The sequence below is a fragment of the Oncorhynchus clarkii genome, chromosome 18 (assembly GCF_045791955.1).
Source record: "Oncorhynchus clarkii lewisi isolate Uvic-CL-2024 chromosome 18, UVic_Ocla_1.0, whole genome shotgun sequence".
Classification (NCBI taxonomy): Eukaryota; Metazoa; Chordata; class Actinopteri; order Salmoniformes; family Salmonidae; genus Oncorhynchus; species Oncorhynchus clarkii.
In genome coordinates, this window is record NC_092164.1 from 27,290,045 (window position 1) to 27,316,369 (window position 26,325).

Genomic DNA, 26,325 nt, shown 5'->3' on the forward strand with positions numbered 1-26,325 from the left:
GATGGAGAGGTAGGAGTGATATGGTGGAGGGATGGAGAGGTAGGAGTGATATGGTGGAGGGATGGAGAGGTAGGAGTGATATGGTGGAGGGATGGAGAGGTAGGAGTGATATGGTGGAGGGATGGAGAGGTAGAGTGATATGGTGGAGGGATTGAGAGGTAGGAGTGATATGGTGGAGGGAAGGAGTGAGCGTGTGTTCTTCGGGTGACGCAGGGATTTTAAACTCTTATACTTCCATTTGTCATTGTTTAATAAAGACCAATGCAATTCAACGTTTACATTCATTAACAAATGATGAAATGAGACTAATTTATTGTCTCTGTTAGACAGGCTTTACTCATAGAAACACAAACTCTCTCTGGGGGGTTTCTCTGTCTTGCTCTGCCCCTCTCTCCCTCTATTCCCGATACACGAGTGTTGGCTTGGTCATTCTGGCGTGTGTGTACGCTGATGGTAGAAATAAAAGGTGTGCTTACTCCACTTGAGTGGCTTGTGTGAGTCATCGCTCTTGGGCTCTAATTCACTTCCTGTAGCGCGAGGCAACCTTGGCCTTATATTTAGAACCAGAAGGCCAACATCACCAGAGAGCCTACATACAGTACCTACCTAGCTAGCTACCTACCTCTGAGTCATGTTCATTAGGGCATGCATAATTTTAAAACGCTTTGCAAAGGAAAACAAACATTTGTATTTCTCATTGGACAAGTCCAGGTAGTCTGTCCCTGTTTCAGTCCATTTCATGTGTTTTGCTTCCTTATGAACATGGCCCTGGAGAGGAGCTGCCACGACATCACTAAGCCCTCAGAGGCTCTTGAGTTCAGCCCTACAGGTGGATATCTGTCACCAGGGGAAACTATCCCAACCAGAAAACAATATTTTGTATGCATTCTGTCCTCGCTTGGTTGTCATGCTCGCACAAGGTGTCTCCCCAATCACTCTCTTACTCCTGTGGTCCTGTGTGGCTCAGTTGTAATTCAAGTAATTTTCGATTAAAAAGTGGCATATTATAGAAAGATGACGGAAATGCACAGGGTAGAGGAAAAGGTATATGCCAAACCAATGTGCATGAATTGGGTTATGCGAGAATATGCTAAGCCACTCTTGAAGGGCAGTTGACGTTAATGAAAAAAAATATATATTTCTTTACATTACCGGATGACATCCTTCATCAGGGTGTCTGTGTCCAAATGGCACCCTATTCCCTACCTGCACTACTTTTGACCTTTAAGCTGGAATATGGTGCCATTTCAACGCATATGGAGGACTGATGTCTTGTTTATAAGCGCCACTTCATAGTTTGAGAGTGATTTTACTAATACAGCATTTTCCTTCAATGAATTGTGAATGATAGAAAAGGCCCATAACACAACCCTGTAACCTTGGACAAACTGGCCTGCGTCAGCCATGTCTCCCATATTACAGATTTCCTTGTCTGTCCCAAATGGCACCCTATTGCACTACTTTTGACCGGAGCCCAATGGGTAAGTAGTACACTAAATACGGAATGATATGCCATTTGGTACGCATCTGTGAGAGAATTACATGGCTATAGAGTTAAGCATGTACTCTAAACATAAAGGAAAACAAAGGAGGCAGAGTTTTTTTTTTTTAAATTTTTTTTAAAATTTTTTTTAAATGAATGTTTTTAAAAATGAATTCCATGTTCTAAAGAATTTTTTTGAAAGTACCTGTTCAACGTTTGTGGTTTTTCTGGTTTGAGTGTTCGGAGTACCTGCTGAGGCTCCCTTGTGTGACTGGTGATTTTTAGAATATCAATTGAAATTCTTGAGTTTTGATTAAAGGCATCTAACGTGATCATTGTAGTGCCTTCAGAAAGTATTCATACCACTTGACATTTTCCACACTGAAATTAAAGCCTGAAATGATTAAATTGAGATTTTGTCATGGGCCTACACACAATTCCCTACAATGTCAAAATGGAATTAGGTTTTACATTACATTTACATAAACGCTCAAATGTCTTGATTCTAAAAGTATTCAACCCTTTTGTTATGGCAAGCTTAAATAAGTTCAGAGAATTTGCTAACAAGTCACATAAGTGACTATAATAGTTTTTAACATGCTTTTTGAATGACTACCTCATCTGAACCGCACACACACAATTATCTGTAAAATCCCTCAGTTGAGCAGTGAATTTCAAACACAAATTCAACCACACAGACCAGGGAGGTTTTTCCAATGCCTTGCAGAGAAGGGCCCTTATTGGTAGTTGGGTAAAACTTTTTTGAAGCAAACATTGAATATCCCTTTGAGCATGGTGAAGTTATTAATTACACTTATCAATACACCCAGTCACTACAAAGATACAGGCGTCCTTCCTAACTCAGTTGCCGGAGAGGAAGTTAACCGCTCAGGGATTTCACCATTAGGCCAATGGTTCTTTTAAAAACCATTACAGAGTTTAATGGCTGTGATGGGAGAAAATGGAGGATCAAGAACATTGTAGTTAATCCACAATACTAACCTAAATGACAGAGTGAAAAGAAGGTAGCCTGTACAGAATACAAATATTCCAAAACATGCATCTTGTTTGTAAATAGGCACTAAAGTAAAACTGCAATAAATGTGGCAAAGAAATTAACTTTGTCCTGAATACAAAGTGTTATGTTTGGGGCAAATCCAAGACAACACATCACTGAGTACCACTCTTCATACTTTCAAGAATGGTGGTTGCTGCATTCTGTTATGGGTATACTTGTCATTGGATGTTTTGTGATAAAAATAAACATAATAGCAAAATCCTAGGATGCTGTTCGACTACAGCTCAGCATTTAACACCATAGTACCATAGTTTAACACCAAACTTGTCATTTAAGACCCCGGGTCTCGACCCCGCCCTGTGCAACTGGGTCCTGGACTTCCTGACGGGCCACCCCCAGGATGGTGAGGGTAGGTAACAACATCTCCACCCCGCTGATCCTTATCACTGGGGCCCCACAAGGGTGCGTTCTCAGCCCTCTCCTGTACTCTCTGTTCACCCATGACTGCGTGGCCTTGCACGCCTCCATCTCAATCATCAAGGTTGCAGACGACACTGCAGTGGTAGACTTGATTACCAACAACGACGAGACGGCCTACAGGGAGGAGGTCCCTCCCTCGGAGTGTGGTGTCAGGAAAATAACCTCACGCTCAATGTCAACAAACAAAAGAGATGATCGTGGACTTCAGGAAACAGCAGAGGGAGCAGCCCCCTATCCACATCAACGGGACAGTAGTGGAGAAGGTGGAAAGTTTTAAGTTCCTCGGCGTACACATCACAAACAAACTGAAATGGTCCACCCACACACAGACGGCGTGGTGAAGAAGGCGCAGTAGCGCCTCTTCAACCTCAGGAGGCAGAAGAAATTTGGCTTGTCACCAAAAAACACACTCAAACTTTTACAGATGCACAATCGAGAGCATCCTGTCGGGCTGTATCACCGCCTGGTACGGCAACTGCTCCGCCCACAACCGTAAGGCTCTCCAGATTGTAGTGAGGTCTGCACAACGCATCACCGGGGACAAACTACCTGTCCTCCAGGACATCTACAGCGCCCAATGTCACAGGAAGGACAAAAAGATCATCAAGGACAACAACCACCCGAGCCACTGCCTGTTCACCCTGCTATCATCCAGAAGGCAAGGTCAGTACAGGTTAGAGGTCGACCGATTTATGATTTTTCAACACCGATACCGAATATTGGCGGACCAAAAAAGCCGATACCAATTAATCGGCCAATTTTTTTTTATACATTTTTTTTATATTTGTAATAATGACAATTACAACAATACTGAATGAACACTTATTTGACCTTTAATACATCAATAAAATCAAGTTAGCCTCAAGTAAATAATGAAACATGTTGAATTTGGTTTAAATAATGCAAAAAAAAAGTGTTGGAGAAGAACATAAAAGTACAATATGTGCTATGTAAGAAAGCTAACGTTTCAGTTCCTTGCTCAGAACATGAGAACATATGAAAGCTGGTGGTTCCTTTTAACATGAGTTTTCAATATTCCCAGGTAAGAAATTTTAGGTTGTAGTTATTATAGGAATTATATGACTATTTCCCTCTATAACATTTGAATTTCATTAACCTTTGACTATTGGATGTTCTTATAGGCAATTTAGTATTGCCAGTGTGCCAGTGCGCACTAACTAGCTAGGCATTTTACTTCGGTTACACCAGCCTCATCTCGGGAGTTGATGGGCTTGAAGTCATAAACAGCGCAATGCTTGACGCAAAACGAAGAGCTGCTGGCAAAACGCACGAAAGTGCTGTTTGAATGAATGTTTACGCGCCTGCTTCTGCCTACCACCGCTCAGTCAGATTATATGCAACGCAGGACACGCTAGATAATATCTAGTAATATCATCAACCATGTGTAGTTAACTAGTGATTATGATTGATTGTCTTTTATAAGAAGTTTAATGCTAGCTAGCAACTTACCTTGGCTTACTGCATTCGCGTAACAGGCTCCTTGTGGAGTGCAACGAGAGAGAGGCAGTTCGTTATTGCGTTGGACTAGTTAACTGTAAGTTTGCAAGATTGGATCCCCCGAGCTGACAAGGTGAAAATCTGTCATTCTGCCCCTGAACAAGTCAGTTAACCCACCGTTCCTAGGCCGTCATTGAAAATAAGAATGTGTTCTTAACTGACTTGCCTAGTTAAATAAAAGTATAAAAAAATATATATATATTTTGAAAAAAATCGGCAAATCTCAAGGCCAACAGACTGTTAAACAGCCATCACTAACATTGAGTGGCTGCTGCCAACATACTGACTCATCTCTAGCCACTTTAATAATTACAAATTGGATGTAATAAATGTACCAGTAGCCACTTTAAACAATACCACTTAATATATGTTTACATACCCTACATTACTCATCTCGTATGTAAATACTGTACTCAATACCATCTACTGCATCTTGCTTATGCCGTTCAGCCATCACTTGTGTGTATAAGATAGTTGTGAAATTGTCAGGTTAGATTACTTGTTAGATATTACTGCATGGTCGGAACTAGAAGCACAAGCATTTCGCTACACTCGCATTAACATCTGCTAACCATGTGTATGTGACAAATTAAAATTTGATTTGATAAGATGAAATTCTGGTTGTCTGCTTTTCAACAGACACTAGCAGATGATTTCACCTTTCAGCAGGACAATAACCTAAAACTCAAGGCCAAATCCACATGAGATGCTTACCAAGATGACATTGAATGTTCCTGAGTGGCCTAGTTACAGTTTTGACTTAAATCTGCTTGACAATCTATGGGAAGACTTGAAAATGGCTGTCTAGCAATGATCAACAACCAATTTGACAGAGCTTGATTAATAAAATAATAATAATGTGCAAATATTGTGTAATCCAGGTTGGAGACTTAGGCATACTGGAGGTTGTGTGCAGCCCTCCTTGGCCAGGTCCTTCAGTATGCCTTTTAAAGAGGACTTCTCTGTGGAGCTGCTCAGAGTCTCGGAGGTATGCAAGGAAACACTCATACCCATTTTTGCCCTATCATTTTCAGGGGAAAAAACCCATCAAGAAGTAACTAGCATCTAGCTAACCCATATTTGGGTGTTTGTTTCTAAACAACAGTATACAGTGCATTTGGAAAGTATTCAGACACCTTGACTAGTTCCACATTTTGTTACGTTACAGCCTTATTCTAAAATTGATTAAGTAAATGTTTTCCTCATCAATCTACATACATTACCCCATAATGACAAAGGGAAAACAGGTTTTTATATATTTTTTTATTTATAAATAGAAAAAGACTTGAAATTGAGCTCAGGTGCATCCTGTTAACTTTGATCATCCTTGATGTTTCTACAACTTGATTGGAGTCCACCTGTGGTAAATTCAGTTGATTGGACATTATTTGGAAAGGCACACACCGGTCTATATAAGGTCCCACAGTTGACCGTGCATATCAGAGCGGAAACCAAGCCATGAGGTTAAAGTAATTGTCCGTAAAGCTCCGAGACAGGATTGTGTTGAGGCACATATCTGGGGAAGGGTACCAAAACATGTCTGCATCATTGAAGGTCCACAAGAACACAGTGGCCTGCATTTTTAAATGGAAGAAGTTTAGGAAGAGCCTTGGCGGTTCCAGAGCTGGCCGCCCGGCCAAACTGAGCAATCGGGGGAGAAGGGCCTTGTTCAGGGAGGTGACCAAGAACCCAATAGTCACACTTATAGCGCTCCAGAGTTCCTCTGTGGGGGGACTGGGGAACTTGTCTGGATCGAGGGAAAGATGAATGGAGCAAAATTCAGAGATCCTTGAAAACCTGCTCCAGTATGCTCAGGACCTCAGACTGGGGTGCAGGTTCGTTCACCTTCCAACAGGACAACGGCGCACACAGCCAAGACAACGCAGGAGTGGCTTCGGGACAAGTCTCTGACTGTCCTTGTGTGGCCCAGCAAGAGCCCGGACTTGAACCCGATCGGACATCGCTGGAGAAACCTGAAAATGGCTGTGCAGCGACACTCCTCAGAGCTTGAGAGGAACTGCAGAGGAGAATGGGAGAAACTCCCCAAATACAGGTGTGCCAAGCTTGTAGCATCATACCCAAGTAGACTCCAGGCTATAACCGCTGCTAAAGGTGCTAGAACAAAGTACTGAGTAAAGGGTCTGATTTACTTATGTAAATGCAGGATTTCATTTACCGAATGCACTGTAGATAGGCTAGCAATTGTTGTTCATTTTCTCTCTCGAAATGGCTATTTTTCTCTAGTTGCTGCTTGACATTGGCTAGTATTTATTCTACAATTATTTTCTTCCTAGAAGGTGTCAGTTACAAATAGGCCAATCTACAACTGGTACGCAAGTGTCTGAAATGGACTCCGAGTGCTCATGACAGTTAGGCTTAGTTGTCAGGAATATTGCCTCAGTCCTTTACCTCAGCCGGTCAACAAAGAGATTGGGATGGTGTGTGTGTGTGTGTGATTAGATTAGTGCAGCTCAACAGGGTGGGTTTCATGTCTCAGCAGGTCACAGATGATCAGATTAACTGGAGTAGGCAGGGCTCACTGGATTACCAGCCCAGCCTACTGGGCTACAGCATAGACCTGGGAGGCAAGAGAGTTGTAAGAGCATTGAAGACACGCGCACAAATCCTATCTCTATGTTGACAGGCAAGCAGAACACACACACACACAACTCTGTAACATACATGCACAAAAAAACTTGCCCTCGCTCTTCGGTCTGGACGCTCCCTCATAACTCGTCCACAACAATACAATGTAAGACGGTCCTTTTTCAACAAGCACATAAGTTAGACTTGCTTTTAGTCAGAAAGACTGTTTATTTCTGCTTTATCTCAAGGTTCATCATTTGTATTAAGTGCCACCCTGCTATTTTCAAGCTGTGTTCTTTCACAGAAACTGTGTGTGTGCTCAATGTTCCAGGCAGCACCTCACTCGGAATACACTCTCATTGATGTTACAGTCAAAGAATTAGAATGAGTTGATCTATTTCTGATTCATACACAGTACTGCCTGCCACACTTTTATACAATGCCCTCTCCCCAGATGGAGATGTGTGTTTTTGGGAGTGTGTGTGTTTTGTGTGTGGGCCCATGGTAGAGGGACCCCTGCTGAGGAGTGTCCCTACACAGATGACACTGCGTCTGAGAGAACAGGAGGGAGGTATTATCACCTATCTTTCTCACTCACTCGCTCTCCCTCCCTCCCTCTTTCTCGCTCCTCTCGCCTCTGTAGTGGAAAGCCAGGAGGCTTAGGAGGCTCTTTGCCACACTCCTGGGGTAATCTCAGGCGTGTCAGCCGTAGCACCGCTCGCCCATCTCTAGGATTACGGGTGTTCAAACAAAGGCATATGTAATTACCGCCGAGACAACACTGTAATCTAGTAGGCAGTGCGTGAATGCAACGGGAGACGTGTGTGTGTGTGTGTGACAAAAAGCAAAAACAGGCCTTTGTTCCATAATTTATTTTTGTTAATGGTGGCTCTCATTTGTGTTGTCGCATAATAGCCTTATGATGAGACTCGCCATACATGTAGGCCAATACAAAATGGGCAAGGTTTGTTACAGATGTATCTACCGTTTTTTCTTCGATTTGTACTTTTGACTATTTCTATGGTGTAAGAAACTCTTAAGTTAAAGGAAATACTAATAGGTATAGTTCATCTTCTCAAATGTCACGATTAAAAGCCATAGGATATAATTTCAGTATTTAAAGTACAGCATTTCAATTAGTGCTTATTTCCTTTTAGAAGACCTGTGTGCGTGGAGTTGAATGCCTCAACATGAGAGCCATTTGCAGCTATGGTGCCCAGTACTGCTTACGGATGTCATGGCACCTTGAGTAGTATTCATGGCTAAGGTGAACCTGTTACAGTGGGCTTGAGTGGAATAGGGCACCGGAAAGGGACACTACTACCCCTAAGGAGGATGAAGGGACCTCCTGTCTGTGTGCATCCAGCAACGAGAACCCTTCTGCTTTCTTCCAGAGTGGTGTCAGGACCTGCTTTTTCTGGGCCTTAACGTGTTCCGTAAGTGCCCATCCTGTTGGGTTCTCATTGCATGAGGTTTCGCTTAAATGTCACACCTGACTGGAAATAAGGTTGACATGCCAGCAGCCATTAATGCCCAGAGAGAGACCGAGAGAGAGAAAGACGAAGAGAGGGAGAGTGACTGAGGAAGAGAAGATGCCACCAGGTCAGTGGAGACACAAGCCCCTCTGATATGGTGTAAAGGGATTACAGATATTCCCTGCTTCTTGTCAGAGAAATTAGTGTCAGTTCTCACAGTGAGCGAAGTCGTCGCCGGGGAGAAGGACAAACGGATAAAGTGAAAGGACTTTGTGTTGTCAGAGTTTCTCCGGTGGTGCCGTCATCTCAGGAGTTGTGGTGGATGTCTCTGGAAACGCAAAGGCATGAAGAAATAATGTTTAGCGCATTAACTGTAACATACAGAGAGAAGCCTAGCCCGCGGCGTTCCACTATGTCTCACCAGTGCCTCATTTTTTTTTATTCCCCTCCACGACTCTTCTCCCTTGATTGAACTGGCATTAGGTCTTATTGGCCTTCTCGTCTGTCACTCTTCTCCAAAAGGCCATCGATCCTGGCTGTCGAGCTGTCAGGATGGTGATAATGTCATAATGTGGGTTTCAGCTATGCAAACCCTGTACAGTGCCTTTCTCCTGAGGGTGAATGAGTAGCTTGTGTCTGACCCTAGTCACACAAAGAGAGCGAGAACCCCACCACTTCCCTCCATAACTAAAGCCCCCTCTCATTCACCAACATAATCTCTCTCCCCGAAGTCATGTATATCTAATTTAATTAATTAGTGTACACTAGACTAATAGTGAAATGCTTACTTACAGGTCATTATTTCAACAATACAGAATTAAATAGAAGATACAAAATGTTATAAGACATAAATAGTGACATAAGGAATAAGTACACAGTGAATAATGAATAACAATAACAAGTAAAAATAACATGGCTATACATAGGGAGTAGAAAATAACATGGATATATATACAAGGAGTACCAGTACCGATTTATGTATGCGAGCAAAAGTTTGAATGATGGACTGAGGGGGGGGGGGGGGGGCTTTGAACCCCTACCACCCACATAACGAGAGGGATGCCACCCAGCCTTCCCTGAATTAGGGTCTAGCTTTACTTTTGAATTTTTTTTGCACCTCTGTCGGCTCAAGGGATGGTGAACCTCGGGCGAGGCAGAATAGAGCCCCATTGAAAGGAAAATGCAAATGGCCAGTAGTTAGCGGAGGCCTCAACTGAATCGCCGTTCTGCGGCCCTCTGTGCTGTGCCACCCACAGACACGCAGTCATCACTGTCTCGATTCAGTGCACAGCTGATTGAGAAGGTGGGGGGGTCAGAGGTATTTTTTTTTCTAGGCAGGGGGGGCCATGCCAGTACAGCAGCAGTCAGCCACAGTGTTACCTTAAGGGTACATGTTTTTCCCTCCTCACCAAGGCCTCTTCAGAACGAAACGGCTGCCCTCGGTTTTGGTAATGTAGCACAATGCTATAGCTACAGCAGGCATCATACAGTGTACTCGTAGTCTTGCTTGCCCCAAATTCACAGCAGCTGTGGGAAGAGACTAACTAGGCTAGTTTATTATTGAGATTCTTGAGGGAAACAACTTTGGCTCCATTTGACTACCCCAATATGACAAGGGAAAAGTGCTACCATGATTGAATGACTTGCCATGATTCGATGACAACATGCATGTGAAACCCCCAATTTCTCGGTGTTAAAGACTTTGGATTCACATGGGCAATTAATAGTTGTAATTAGCCTCCAAGGGGACGGGCCTAAATGGGTTAAGTGAGCATAATCCTAATCTGTTCATGAAATTACAGACTTTCATCTGCGTCCCCCTGGGATTAATCTAATGTACATGGGCTGTTCATAGAAACTCAGTAGTTTAGGGAAGGGTGACCGCTAACTGGGTAGAAAAAGGAAGGTTTAGTCTCCCTAGAGCCATAATTTTAAAAGTGGGTGGCAAGAAAGCTCGGTCCTGTGGTTAAATATGTAAAAAAAAAAAAAAAAAAAAAAGGGGGCCAGCATTTATTAGTATTATACTCCCGGCCTCGTTGTCATCGCTTTTCAAACCCCTAAGAGATAATTATCTTCTTAACCATATTATATTATTAGGCCTAGTATCACAAGTTAGCTAGATGCATAGATCCTTGACTTTGTGCTGAAATTTTGAAACAGACCCAGCTATCAGAAAGGATCCACTGTGTCATTACAGCTGAATGATGTAGCGTCTGAAATGGGCTTGTTTAACGGGGTAATCATGTGGCTCAGGTTTCAAAAGCCCCTTTTCATAAATGCGTGCTCCGATGCGATGGTGAGGATGAATAAATTCTTGCTCCGTCAGTGTGGGTGGTTAAGACAACGGGGCCTCTCTCTATTCCCCCGCTGGGCAAGATAACATCTGACTCAAGCTCTGATGACAGCCTCTCGCTCAGTTTTTTATCATCTGAGACAGGCAGCTTTTTAGCACTGTCATTGTTACACGAGGAACGCTCCGGGGCGCTCTCCGGCAGCTCTGCTCAGAGAGCGGAGCCAGCCAGAAACGCTCCTCTAGTTGTCTCTTATCTGCAGAGTCAGTGGCACGACTCCCTCTGAACAGACCGACCCTGCTTGCGTCATCTCACGTGTACTTACTGCATAAGTGTTCTAGCCAGCATCGCTGTGACTTAGAGAGCCAGTGGGCTGTAAGTTAATTAGTACCTGAGTGAAAAGGACCCTGTGATTATCATTTAATAATGCTTGCTAAAATGTACACCGCTCCGTCAATGCTAATAAGCAGAAGTAAAGTAATGTGGAGGAAGAGCATATTGACCGCTGTGCCACACACTTATGAATATAACCCCCTCCTTTCTAATGTGTCAAATGAAACACTCTCCTCAAGTGTTTTTATGGCTGCTTAACTCCTCCCTCAAATGGTGAGTAACGAAGCTCTAAACTGGCACCGAATGCATTGAATCAATCACGACATTGGCAGCAAAATGTCACAAAGAAAGCATTGTTGTCATGTGGCTCGTTTCTAAGCAAGCAACCCAGGATTTTCTGAGTTTTTCCCTGACCACAGAAAATAGGCTATAACTAGGTTCTGGGGTTTGGTCCAGGTGGTCACGGCCCTACTCATGCGTGTGATTCAGGGGTCACAGCACTCTCTAATGCCCTTCAGGCCATCCTCACAGTCACAGGGAAGGCATCCAAAGCTCAGCCTCAGCAGCACCGCATCCCCCATCACTCTTCCCCTCCCAGCAGTCGCCATGGAGTCTGTCTGCCTAGAGCGGCGTCAGTGAGAGAGGCTCTGATTGGTTTTGACACCTCTCAGGCTCTTGGCTGCGAGGCACAGCGATAACATTATTCTTTGGCTGGGGATGAAGTGGAGAGTAGGAGGAGGGATATCCTGCGCCAGTGGAGAAACTGAGAAGGAGTGCAGCACTGGCACAAACCATCTGTAGAAACTGAAAGGGGCGTAGAGTGCAGCCCTGTGGCACCCCATCCGACGGGTGACTTGACTTCCCCCACACTAAACCAAGACCTCTGTGCCCCTCCACTAGGGAAAATTATGTTCATATCCTGAAATTAGTTATTTGAAGGATAGGCCTGATGTAAAAGGAACACAATCATGTACTGTTTTATCCACCGACGCAAAAAAATAACACTGCATTAATCCCATGATGATAGATAACTATCAGTGTTTGTTTTTAACAGTGTAGCCTGCTTTGCCCCAGACTTGTCTTGGAGATGATTGTATGATGGGTTTAGTACTTATAATCATATTATATCTAGCTATAGCTAGTTTCTTACATAAATAAGGCATTCCTTCACACACAGCTTTGTTGGGCTCAGTTCGGCCTTAGGTTGGCCTTCTATGTCCAACTTCATGTCCCAAATCAGTGTGAATGCCTGCTCTGTTTGATGCTCTCACTGGTGCTTTTTTATCACAGTGGGGTAAAAAACAAGCACTTTTCACCAGGTTTCTAATTTTGCCTCGGGAAGACAACACCCGGCTGACCAGCGAGATTATACGTTATTTGTTCTGCGGACTCCCCGGGATCAAATAACCCCTCATTGAATAAAGATCCGCTCATGTTCGTGACCAGAACAATAATCTGGATGTTGAAACGGGGGAACCATAAATAAAACGTGGTTCAGATTTACAACCACCCTTATAGGGTTGACGTTGACATGTGATGTCAGGAAAAATATTCAGTCATCAAGAATGCGGTCCACTTCATCTTCTCTGACATGTTACCTTGGCTAAAAGCATTATTTGGTACTTAATTTTTCAAACATCTGAAACTGCTTTTTCCCCCTGCAATCTAGAGTGATAATCATTATGCAACCTTGCCAGCAGACATGCCAGCTAAGATGGTTAGAAAAGCTACTCTGACTTGATTTATAGCTAGTTATGAAGTTAGGTTCCCAATCTAGCTAGCTAAAGCCAACTTCATAAAACTGCTTTGTGGCTAGTGTTGCAGAGACACAACACAACATTTGTTTTATTTGCAAAGGAATGACTAGACAAATGCTGTGTGTGTCACTCTACTCCCCATCTCCTCCTCCATTGAGTATCTAGTGTCTTGCCTAGGCATCCCTTTGCTCTGTGCACCTTGGACGGAACCACTTACTAGGGAAAATGGGGTATGGGGGGGTACTCTTTGCCTGGTCCAGTCAGCGGGCACCTTCCTCAAAATACCACTGATAGTATCATAATTATTTATAAAAATATATGTGGGCTTAAAAATAAAATAAAAAATGAATTTAACGTCTGAGAATTTTAAAACAGGACAAATCTGAGGGAGCACGTGCCTTTGCCCCGTATGGACATGACACCACTGGCAACACAGATCCCTTCAGCCTTCATTTAGGGAATGTTTAGCGGCTCAATCCAAAATAATCACAAGCAAAGCACGTCTAAGGTCATCATTAGGCTCAGCCTAACATTTACTGCACACCATACAATATTGTTAGCAAACTGCAGTAGTAACCGCAGTGGAACTATTTTGGGGGTCAGAGCCAGCTAGGCAGTGTGCGCATGGAGAGCGGCTGGCTGTATGCTTGTTTGCCAGTGGACTGGTAGGGAGGTTGTCCTATTTCAGCATAGACCTGTGACTGGGGCGTTGATGCTCAGCTAATTGGGTCACTGCTCTTCCCTTACTGCCTGGTGGTGTTGAGGTGAGGCATTTCAACAGCAGGAGATGGATACCGGATGCTTCAGATTTATACATCTGGTGAAGCATCTGGCGCCTTGTTCCATCTTTGGCGTCATTATCTTGCTAACACACGTTGAAGCCAAAGCCACACATTGTAAGGTGTTTAAGATCCTTTATTGAAGCAGCTAGCCATCAAGCGCAAACCTCTGAGCTTGCTACTCGCAGCCCCACCGGGCTGCTGAGGCCAATACGCCCAACTCCTCGTCATTTGATATTAGGATCCCCATTAGCCGCTGCAAAAGCATCAGCTGTGAATATCAATGTGCCCCTCAGTATTCAATGTATTGAAGAATGTCTGCATATGCCTCACCTCTGACCATATGCCTCACCTCTGGCCATATGCCTAACCTCTGGCCATATGCCTAACCTCTGGCCATATGACCATATTTTTTTAATTGTATTTTTTTTCAGGGCCGATGTACGCGAGAGAACTGCAAGTACCTCCACCCCCCGGCCCACCTGAAGACCCAGCTGGAGATCAACGGCCGCAACAACCTCATACAACAGAAGACTGCAGCAGCCATGTTGGCTCAACAGATGCCTTTCATGTTCCCTGGCACGACCATGCAGCCTACCATGGTGAGTAACGGACTACTAGGCATTACTACTCCTGATGTGTACAATTTGTTTATTTCTCTCCCTTCTTTTCTCTCTCTCTTCTTACTCTATAACTTTTGGGGTCTCTCCCTTTCTCTTCCTCCATCCAACCTCTTCTCTCTCTGCCTTTTTCTCCCCATGCCGTCTCTCTCTCTCACCTCTTTAACATTTCTGTCCTTCTCGGTTTCCCATCTTTCCCCCATCTCGCCCCCTATTTCTCGGTAGCAGTCGTTTCCTATTAGCCAGGGGCTGGGCTCCAGCCCGGGGCTGAGCTACGCTCCCTACCTGACCCACATGACCCACAGCATGGGCATGATGCCCACCGAGATGCTCCAGCCCAGCACCCAGAGTATCATCGTCCCCGGCAGCCCTCCCTGCTCAATGCAGAGCTCCTCCTCCAACCAGAAGCTTCTACGCACGGACAAGCTGGAGGTACACCACCACCAACCAATAACAATACCAGAAGTCATAGTATATCGAAGTATATTAGCAGTTAGGAGACATCACAAACTAACCAAGTACAATACCAGGAGTTAGGAGAGCCGGCCTCTGGGCAGTCACGATACGAGGAATCAAGAGTTTGCCCTTCGAGCGGGTTGGGAAAGCCTCTCCATAATTACCTTATGACACCATCCTTATCCACCTAGGTTGATGTGGAAGTTACCCCTTATCACAGATCTTATTTTCCCTAGTCCTAACCATCAGAGATGTAAAACTTATATTTTACATACTCCCTTTCCACACACCTTTACTTTAAAATAATAGATAACTTTAAGAACTTGAGCACTGGCCAACAGAATACTATACCTCACCGTTGATTAACGGGGCGGCAGGTAGCCCAGTGGTTAAGAGTGTTGGACCAGTAACCAAAAGGTTGGTGGATCGAATCCCCGAGCTGGCAAGGTCAACCTGTCGTTCTGCCCCTGAACAAGGCCACTGTTCCTAGGCTGTCATTGTAAATAATAATTTGTTCTTAAACTGACTAGTTAAATAAAAATATATATTTTAAAAATCTACATAAATGATAGATGAGATTATTTCAATGGGGGGTTTGTTTATACCACAACAAAGCACCAAGGTAATTGTGAGTTAATGAAAACAAAGAATAGCCTTGGAAGGATGGCAAGCACAGACAGACCTGGGAGTGTAGGTGTATTGTGTGTTTTCCTCAAAGTACCGTCACTTAGCAACAGAGCGATGTGGTTGCTAATGAGAGGTCATGTTCCACTGAGGAATGGGGATACTCCCACACTAAGTGAGACTGTTTACCGCCTTCTACATGTTTGTGTGTGTTCTCTCCATGCTTTGTGTGTCTTTGCGTTTGCGTGCGTGTGCGTGCGTGCTCTCCCCACACTTAGTGAGTGTGCGGTGTTATGTTTTACATCCCAGGCTGTGAGTGAAGCCCCCTCTGATTGACTACGCCCAGGCTTTGAATAGATTAACATCTCAGTCTGTTCATTATTCAGTCCATAGTTATAAACATAATGATAAGTTGTTGATATGTTATTGGTATGTGTATTATATTGTATGATATATTAAGCTAATATTTGTGTCTGTCTGTCACTGTGCATGTCTGTCCATTTGTGTGTGTGTGTGATTATGCGTGTGTCTGTCCATGTATGTACGTGTGCATGTCTGTTTGTCCGTGTGCACCCCACCCTCCTTCCCAGGTGTGCCGGGAGTTCCAGCGGGGCAACTGCGCGCGTGGCGAGACGGACTGCCGCTTCGCTCACCCCAGCGACAGCCCTATGATTGACACTAGCGACAACACAGTGACCGTGTGCATGGACTACATCAAGTCACGCTGCTCCCGGGAGAAGTGCAAGTACTTCCACCCGCCGGCCCACCTGCAGGCCAAGATCAAGGCTGCGCAGCATCAGGCCAACCAGACGGCCGTGGCCGCGCAAGCTGCTGCCATGGTGAGACCCTCCGCCATCCTCACAGCCTGTAGAGTAGTGAGCACAGCACACGCACTAAAGTAGGTTTCAAAAATCTGCTAACTTTTCCAAATTCCCTGGTTTTCCAGAAATCCTGGTTGAAATATTCCTGAAGTCAGGAGGGAATCCTTGAACTGTAATTTCTGGAAAACCTTGGACTTTTGGGAAAGTTACAAGACTTTTGTAGCCCCAGCAATGTCAGTCAGCATACCTGACAAAGTGCCAGATCAAAAAATATCATTTCTAATGTTTATAATATGTAATCAACTATAGACAACTAGTTTGGTAAAGTACACACACTAGAATCTTTAAAAATTCTACTTTAGACATCTAGAAAAGAACACAAGTACATAAAATGTGGAGCACTGCTTTATTTTTCCATACAGTTGATATACCACCTTCCTAGAATACTATTATGGACGCTTCTATACAATTCACGTAAATGTGACCACTCAACCCACACTCAGGTCATTGTATAGGCTCTATAGTTATCAGGCTTTAGAGAAGGTAAAGCGAATGTATATCACGACCACAACAGTTTATGGCTGCGTCCCAAATGGTACCCTATTCCCTATATAGTGCACTACTTTTGACCAGGGCCCATCCCAAATGGTTTCTATTCCCTATATCGTGCACTACTTTTTACCAGAGCCCTCTGTTCAAAAGTAGTGGACTATATAGGGAATAGAGTGCCGTTTGGGAATAGAGTGCCGTTTGGGACGTAGTCTATTCTTAGCTTCAGGCTAGGAGCTCTTTTATTCGCCCTTGATCATACAAACAAAGACAATACCCGCCCTCCTCTCAATGATAAGTGTAGCTCTCTGCAGATCAGTACAAATTGAATCAAGAGAGATGGGTGAGAATGCAAGGCCAAACTGACATTAGGGCTCTGGTTGGTCATTGATCCACGCCATCATTATTGGACCCTCCCCCTTCAGGCAGGCAGAGAGGCAGGCAGGTTTTGGTAATAGGACTTTCACTTGGCTGTGACCCTCCCTCCCCCCTCTCTATACTCTGTGTCAACATTGGTCCGAGTCAGTGGCTGTTGAATGAGTAGACTTGGCTCTGTCTTGCCCGCTGCCACTCACACTGCCGTCACTGCTCTCGCGCTGCTGTCTGATTCCATGGCATCGTCCAGCATGCTTTTCGTCTCATCAGCTTGCTCCTCCATCGCTGCTTGCTCTCTAAAACCCCAACCGCACGCACCTCCACTGATACTGGGTGAAAAGATGACTTGTGCACAGTTCGGGTTTAAAAGAAAAAGGACACAAACAATAGGAAAACACACGTCATCCAGTGCAGAAGACATGATTATGAGTTAATGACAACTCGCGCTTTGTTTCCTTAAGCTGGTGTGACCTTAGATAAGATATTGGGGCGATGGGGCTTATGGTTTACTGGAGGACAAAGAGCTTTTTAGTCAGCTCTATGGGAGCATTTCCCCATTGCAATCCTCTGAATAAATGTATCATGTACTATACAGCCATTACAATGTATTGGCACAAGGTACAGTAAGTTAGATACTGTGTTAGTTTTTTATAAAGGAGAACTTGCGTATATTTTATTATTTTTAGGATATTAGCAGGAGAAAAAAACGAGATACCTCCCGAAAAGGGAAAGGTATGATTCCGGAAGCGAGATGGTTAACCACTCGACCAGACTCTTGTCCTAAGTTAGATTCAGTTACGGGCACTGAAAAGTTGTACCATAGTACAGTTTTTTTTGTGACAAACTATCAAAAGGAGACCAAGTGCCATGTTGCTCATGCATTGTGTAACTTTTTAGTGCCCACAACTGTACCAACAATACATGTATCATGAGCTTACATTGCCCAAAGATTTGTTAATCTGGAAATATACCCTAGACAGAACCAAGTTTATAGTACATAAGATTATAAACAACAGGTAGAGGTTAGATCCTGCTATGTGTTGAGTTGTAGACTATACAGTTACACTGAGGTGTCATTTGATTTAATTTAGCTCCATTTCTGCCTTCCATAGCCTGTTGTGTCGCAAGTTGAATGCTGTCATATTTCCCTCCCGTCCGTTTGCTCCCATTAACATAACATTTCAGTCAAAATCTAACACTGAATCTGAGGTGTATTCATTTGGAATGATCGGTAACACTTTATAAAATATCTAATATCTTTATAAAAGGTACATTCATGTAAAGTGTTACCGAATAATCTTAGTGTTATCCTACACATAAAGCAAAGGCTTGTGCATGGCCTAGTAATCAATCATAAGTGCCTTGGTTGTCCCATCGAGGTTTCCTTTGTGCAATGTCATCGATTGGTTTCATTCAGAAGCCTTGCTAAAAAAACGTCCGTTTTTTCTCTTCTTCAAATGTTATTGCATTGAGCAAATATATATATATTTTTACTGTAGAATCAAAGAGGAATGTAGAATAAACAGAGCTCCACATTTTGTGATGACTTTCCTAATAACAAATATTGTTACAATGTTGCCCATTAACCACACACTAACAAGTTACACATTTGGGTTCACTCATTTATTAGTGTAGTTATGGAAAGAAAAATAATAGTTTTTGTTTTTACCACCTAAATCAGATTTTATTTTACCCCGTGACTGAAATGGATGTGACCGACCGGCTGCCAAAACATTGTCCATTCTACCATTGCCTGCCATTTTCTATCAAACCATTGGTCATAATGGTCTCTAAAATGGGCATTGGTTCCAAATTGCACTGCTTTTATTGTAAAAGCTAATAATTCCAATCAACAAGACATGTGGTCCTTCATTGTCCAATCAACAATACTTGATTCAACAATGATTCTCCATTGTACATTGATCAGAAACTCTCACTTGCTGAGAACATCTAGTCCCTGGTAGCCCATTCCCTTAGCCCCTTGTTTTTTTGTTTTCTCATATCTAAAAGAACTGGATAGGTTTATGCGATGGTGATGGTTCCATCCTAGCCCTCTAATATGTTTCCTATTGCTTTCACCTATCCAGTCCTTTCAGCTCTATGAACACAATAGTAAGGGCTAGAGCAAAGACTAGGGTTTTTCGGTGAGAAATGGTTGTTGCACTCACATCCTATTCTGTCATGGTGGCCAGTCACACCAAAGCACCAAAAACAGAGCCAACAATATTCCATACAGCAGATAGTGTACAAGTGTGTTTACAGAAGAGGCCGAATCCTACCTTTTTTAGATCTGTGTACATAACTCAAACTTTCACGTAAATCACAATTTCAAATGGAGATTTATGAAAAATGCTGAGTTATGCGCACAGATCTCAAGTTAGGATTTGGCCCAACTGAATGTCAATTGTTTATCAATAATACCCCAACATATGTTGATACATAGATTGATTAGATAACTGATTTACTTGTAAAGACGTAACTTGCTTTACAGAACTAATAACTGCAATCCAAATAGTTTGTTTACTTCATAAGTGCATTTGAAAATCTTTGTATTTATTAAACTTTTTAACCAACGGTATAGTAGATGCTTTTTTTGCTTTTGTACTAATTCAGAACTTTAGTGATATGTTTCTTTAAACAAACAGCAAACTATTTTTTGTTTATGTGCATGCCTATTGTTTTGTATGTGGTATACTGCATTCAGATTATTTTGTTTTGTTTTTCCTTCTCACCTATCCACAATGCAATGCTGTCCCCCATGACGCACCTCTGCTTGCTGTTACCTGTATGTTAATACGCTTGACTCCCATTGGCCCACTGCCATCATGTGCTCGCTGCCTGCTATTTAAAGACTCAGTCGACTGCCAAAGCAATGAAGCGACCCCTCGAGGCAACTGTAGAACTGGTACTTTGACCTTTCACCTTTTGCTTTGCATGTAGCTTCTTTAATGTACTGTAGCAACTCACAATAATTTTAATTTGGCTTTTTGCTGTTTTAAATGTCCAAGTATTTTTTATTATGCAATTAATATCCACCAATATGATTCTTGTAGTTATTATTTTAGTATGCTTTACATTGATTGATCGTATAACAACAATGAGAATGTTAATTCCCAAGTATCAATTTGTTTGTTACTGTAAATCATTGTTTTATAATTGCCTTGCTAGATATCGTGTGTAGTTCCTTTATTGTCCCCATGTGGTTATTTAAACCCAAGTTGCCATTGTGACTTCTCTGTTGTAACTTTGTGCTGTTTTGTAGCTAGTAGCCACAAAAGACCCAGAGAAGCAGTGTGATAGTATAGAGAATAGTCATATGAATGTAGTCATTTTTGAGGCCTCCGCCTCGTTGTATCTAACGTCTCCTCGTCCCTCCTGTACAGGCGTTCCCCCACGGCTGCCTGCAGCCCCTACCAAAGAGACAAGCACTTGAGAAGAGCAACGGGGCCAGCTCGCTCTTTCACCCCAGTATGTTGCACTACCAGCAGGCCTTGGCCAACGCACAGCTGCAGCAGCAGACGGCTTTCTGTGGCTTTCCCACAGGTAGGGAGTACACCTGCCCACAACACATGCACATATACCTGCACACAGACACGCATGTAGGCACACACACACACACACACACACACACACACACACACACACACACACACACACACACACACACACACACACCCCTATACACATTTATGTACACAGATACACACCCATGTAGCATGTAGACACAACCTGGATAGAGCTTCCCTAACTTTCCGTTTCCCCATAAAAGCATCAAAGGGCAAAGTTCAAGTATATAACCCTTAAAAGGTTTCACCAGGTGAGCTTGTGAGGAAATGGGATATTCCCCATATTTTCTCCAAAAGTTTGAGGCCAGTCTCTCTTTAAACCAACAGTGTGATCAACCGCTATTCCTCAAGTTGTTATGGGCCCTGTTCAAAGATTGCAATTGGAATTGGCTCGCAAAACTACCTCTAACTTCCTTCATACTGGACGCAGAGACATACAAATGGTATCCATGAGTTCATCTCACTCTGGAGAAGTAAATAAAGGTATTCATTGCCAAAATCCCGAACTATCCCTTTAAGCCTCTTGTGGATGAGACTACCTTCCCCTAATCCCCTATCCCTCCCTACCTACTCCTTTCTTTAGTGTTATCATCCTCCATGGCCTTTACACCCTTCCTCTCCTTTCCCAGTGTAGGAAGCATGTTCAGAATGCTGTGTACACACCACACATGGGTTCAATTAATAACAATTTCTCTTGGAATATTCTAGCTGTGCTTTATTGAACCAAAAGTGCAAACGCTGCCCATCTGGCACTCCAGATCCAACGCATTAAGTAATTTGAAAGAAGACATACTATTTGAACCCAGGTCTGATTCGTTCTCACTGCATGGTTCAAGCATCCAGCCCCTAACCTTCTCTAGCCTGATCCCAGAAATGTGTGTGCCGTCTTGCCAGCTCTTATTGCCATTGTCACACCATGTGTCTGCTGTGACAGAGACCATAGGAGTTGGCAAGATGGCACACACATATCTGAGGCTAATAAACCTCTGACACTTAAAAAGTTTCATTTGTAGTATGTGTGATCTTACCTTCCCACCCCCCCAGAACATATTTTTTTCATGATTTATTTACAGACCAGACTTTTTTTTGTTTTTTTTTGTTTTGTTGAATTGAACCTTTATTTAACTAGGTAAGTCAGTTAAGAACAAATTCTTATTTGCAATGACGGCCTACCCCGGCCAAACTTGGACGACGCTGGGCCAATTGTGCACCGCCCTATGGGACTCCCAATCACGGCCAGATGTGTGGCATAATGTATGGCATAAGACTACAAATGGAGTCAAACTGCACAGTGCATTCATACCAATTGCAGGCTTGTGAAATTTGTTTAAAGGCATGTTGTTTATATAGCTAGCTACCAAAATCTCTAGCCTGGTCCCAGATCTGTTTGTGCTCGCTTGCCGACTCCTATGGTCAATGGCATGCCATACCGTACAAACCGATTTGGAACCAGGCTACAACCAAAATCTCTGTCTCCTCTTTAACATGTTTTTCTCCTCCCCTTATTAACCCTCTGTTCACTCTCTTCCACTGCATGATCACACAGGGTCAGTCTTGTGCATGACTCCAGCTAGCAGCCTTGGTAGGTTCCTTCCTTTCCCTTTTTCATTCTCACTATGCTTTTAAAGGAATAGGGTGAAGTTGCCCCTAGACTCTGATCTTGGGTCCCCACTAATGTTTAAGGTTAGGATTGGGGGAGGAGAAGCTGATCCTAGATCTGTACCTAGGGGAAACTTCACCATGGAGCCTCTTTAAATTGGGGGGAGAGCGGGAACAGGCCGGGAGATGTAAGCGATTACAGGTGACACAAAGTTAATGGATGTTGTGACACAGTGAGAGGCACGGTTGTAGAACATTGGGCTAGAGTGCATGATTGTTTTTACTGAAAAGCGCCACAAAGTAATGCAAAGTCCTTACATGTCAATTTGAACTCACCTGTAAGAGATGATTCTCAATTAGGATGTAATATATTTTGTTACTTTGCTACTTACTGTCTTCTACCCTAATTATGAAATGTGAAGTGTTATTCTTAACATTATCAGTATTACTAGTATAAAAAAAATGGCATTCCAAATGAATTGTTTGTTGAAAAGTAGATATTGTGCTTTTTACTGTGCTGTGTTGATCCCAGAGAAAAATAGATAGAGGGTGAACACAATTGGTAGAAAAGCTCTCTATCTTGATGGGGCTCTAATTGTTTTCTAGTTAATCTCAATCTTATAATACCACTCATCATATCTCACTCAGTCCTCTGGGAACAACTGATTGTGGGTCCAAATTTCCTTACTTGTGATTGTAATTCAGCTTTTTCTCCTCTTTTTTTTTTTCTCCCATGCTTTCTCTCGCTTTTGCATTGTGATGCGCACACCTTCCGCTGGGCTAACCTAACGATGGCTCGCCCCTCTGTAATATGCATCATGCCCAAAAACAACAACCAAACAATCAACACCTGTTGCCATTGTTATCACACTGCCTACCTGTTCATTGCTTCCATGCCCCCCCCTTCCTGAAAAAGTACCCATGATGTACAGTGCTACGCCTGCTACTATCTCTGCAACAACAACTCCTGTCACAAGTGTCCCCTACGCAGCAGCAGCGCCAGCCAATCAGGTTTGCTCATTTTAAAGCTTTTTCATCCAGTCCCAGAGCTCTAAATAAGTGCTTGATGACCATAGAGCTCATCTTCTATAATTTCAATTGAACTAGTCAATTTCTTTGTGTGCCCTCTATCCAACTCTATGGCTGAGCCCAACCTCCACGTCCTTCAATTAAATTCAAATTGTATTGTCCCAACTCATTCATGCTCTAGTCTGCTACTGTGGTATTTCAATGTCTGCCACAGGTGTCAGAATGTGTTGACTATTATTTCAGAAGACTACTGTACGTTTGTACAAGTATATGTTTAGTAATTTATTGGGCATGTTTCACAATGACCCAGTGAAGCACTTATTCAGAGCTCTCACATTTGCAAATAATAGTTGTTGTCTTGTGTTTCATTAGATGCTAGGTTTTGTTTTGCATGCATGTTGTTTTTCATCCACTTTACGTGGTCGAGTTTCCATCTTCACTTGCGTTAGAAACATACATCACCTGTGTGTTTCGTGACACGCACGCACATACACTTTTTTTCCACCTAAAAAAACCTAGCCACTCCATCTCCATCCACCATGTTGGCTCCTGTCAGCAAACACAGCTTCACTCTCTGACTTCCTCTTCTGCTTGGCGGTGATGGGTGAGGACGAAAGCCTTGAGGAAACTGTCGATCCAGGGTGGACATGTCTGCTATATTAGTGTTACAAGAGACAGGAAGGACGTCTCCGGAAAGGCCTAAAATGGCTCCAGATAAGCACAGTTATTAGTTAGACGCATGGCTCTGTGTCAGCAGGGGCCGGGAAGGTGCAGTTTGGTGCGGAAGTCAGGTGACGCGCGTGCGCACACACACACACTACTCCTTTTAAACCTGACAATTACAGCGCACTGCCAGGTGGAGCGCCCTCAGCAAACCAAGCAGTCCTCCCATTAACCCCACTTAGAAAGGCCTTGAGCGGTGGCCACGTTACAGGCTTGATGAGATTTGATTTACATCTCAGTGGTCAGTGAGCTTTCCCATGAATGTATTGGACGGATGACGTCGATCCATGATCATCAAGACTTCCGGTTGTCGGTGAATCATCATTATTTCACACTGTTCCCTCAAATTGATATAAATTGATTATAGTGAGAGAAAGTGATGGTTGGTTTTCTGTTATTTTTCACATCATTACACATTCAATCCCAGGCTTTATTTGGTCAAAAAATGGACCAGAAAATGCACTCTTACACATCATACTAGTTCAGAAAGTATTTATACTCCTTGACTTATTCCACATTTTGTTGTTACAGCCTGAATTCAAAATGGATGAAAATGTATTTTTATTTATTTTTGTATGACCAACCACACTAGTATTATTACTAGCACATTACCTATTATTGCTACCTGTAATGTTTTATTATTGTAGGCCTACTATTACGCATATGTCTCTCTACCCTTTTCCTCAAAACTCAGTCCCACTTGCTATTTATCATTCATGACTAGCAATTTCCTTGATATTGTTCTATTTTTGGACCATGACCAGGGAGAAAAGCTTTTTAATGATTACCTTCGAAACACACACCCATCGCCATTTTGTAGCCTCTCCCTATGGCGCGTCCAAATGGCACTCTATTCCCTACAGTGCACATAAAGTCGTATGAGCCCTGATCAGTGATGTAGTGCGCTATATAGGGAATAGGGTGCCGTTTCGGACGCATCCCTAACATCACACCACCCTCAGAGTAGCACACCTGGTGAGGCAGCTGAAGATGAGACTGCGAGGTGCGCGTCGGGGAGGACACATGGCACACACAAACACACGCAGCCTCCCAGTCTCAGATGGTGTTGCTTTGTCCAGTGTGTCTGAGTGGAAGAGAGAGTGGCAGGGAGAAACTGAGGGAGGGACCACTTTTAATGTTCCAATGTGGTTCTCGTCATCATCACTGACTCATCATCGCAGTGAGCTAGTGAAACACATGGCTCTAATCATAATGCATGGACACTAGCTAACAGCTGCGGGCTGTGACTGTGTATATGTCTTACAGGAGCTGTAGAGACCGCCATAGCCTTCCCCTCACACGCCCTCTCTCTGTCTGCATCCTGCGTCCGTTCCTAGGGCTTTGGTCAAAAGTATTGCACTATATAGGGAAGATGGTTCAATATGGGGGACAAACCTGAATCCCATATCAACCCCTAACCCCTATGCACTTGTGTAGATCTAAGCGGAGTGGATAGGTGTAAGCAATGTATAGAGATTCAGGGTATATGCCTTCACAGTCCAGACACAACCCAGCTACAGTATTACATGAGTTGTCTGTCTATAATATATCATATACATTGTGTTTTCACAGTAAAAAATGTAATGGTTTGGTTTGGAGTAGAGTGTTTGACATAGGTGAAGTGGACCCTCTTTTAAAGGCCCAGTGCAAGTCAAAAATGTGATTTTATAGTGTTTTATATATATTTCCGCACTATGAGTTTGGAATAATACTGTGAAATTGCGAAGATGATGATCATGCCCTTTTAGCTGAAATTTCCGCCACTTTTGGTCGGATGGAGTTTTGGCCTGGTAACATCACCAGGCGGTAAATGTGTTAATAGACCAATAAGAAAGAGTAAAAAAAAAAAACTTAGCTGACCCTATTCTCCTCCTGCTGGCTTTCGCAGATTCTGCCATTATTCTCCTGAAGTTGCCGGTAATGGGCTACACTGACCTTTTTTTCATGTGGAATGCCAATTTATCTTAACATTTCTACCATTCTGCTTGCCAGTTATGGTTTTCATATGCACATTTTTGTGAAACAGTCACTGTCAAAGTCATTGTCTTGGGGTTAATCAAAATTCTATCCAAATCTAAATGAAAATGATAAACTGAAAGTAACTTCTATTGCCATTGCCAACGATGTAAAAATAGCCTACATAAAGCCAACAAATAAAACCATTACAGACTGCAGGTACAAAATATCCCGATTTAAAAAAATAATAATAATAAAAATATCCTCTAAATCACATTGGCTACAGA

At 43.1% G+C, this 26,325-nt stretch overlaps 1 protein-coding gene across 15 annotated transcripts in view; it reads left to right on the forward strand.

The window, feature by feature from the left end:
* LOC139373285 (muscleblind-like protein 2a) overlaps positions 1 to 26,325 on the forward strand; it is an 84,215-nt gene that overhangs the window by 48,004 nt on the left and 9,886 nt on the right. For 2 of the 15 annotated variants that reach the window (XM_071113622.1, XM_071113623.1), the window contains exons 3-9: positions 14,155 to 14,322; positions 14,569 to 14,772; positions 16,011 to 16,259; positions 20,017 to 20,070; positions 20,549 to 20,708; positions 22,278 to 22,313; positions 23,247 to 23,341. In XM_071113622.1, coding sequence (XP_070969723.1) covers positions 14,155 to 14,322; positions 14,569 to 14,772; positions 16,011 to 16,259; positions 20,017 to 20,070; positions 20,549 to 20,708; positions 22,278 to 22,313; positions 23,247 to 23,341 — 966 coding nt within the window. Of the gene's footprint in view, positions 1 to 14,154; positions 14,323 to 14,565; positions 14,773 to 16,010; positions 16,260 to 20,016; positions 20,071 to 20,548; positions 20,709 to 21,058; positions 21,251 to 22,277; positions 22,314 to 23,246; positions 23,342 to 26,325 lie in introns of those variants that run through there. The other 13 variants (XM_071113629.1, XM_071113632.1, XM_071113634.1 and 10 more) reach the window with 10 other exon arrangements.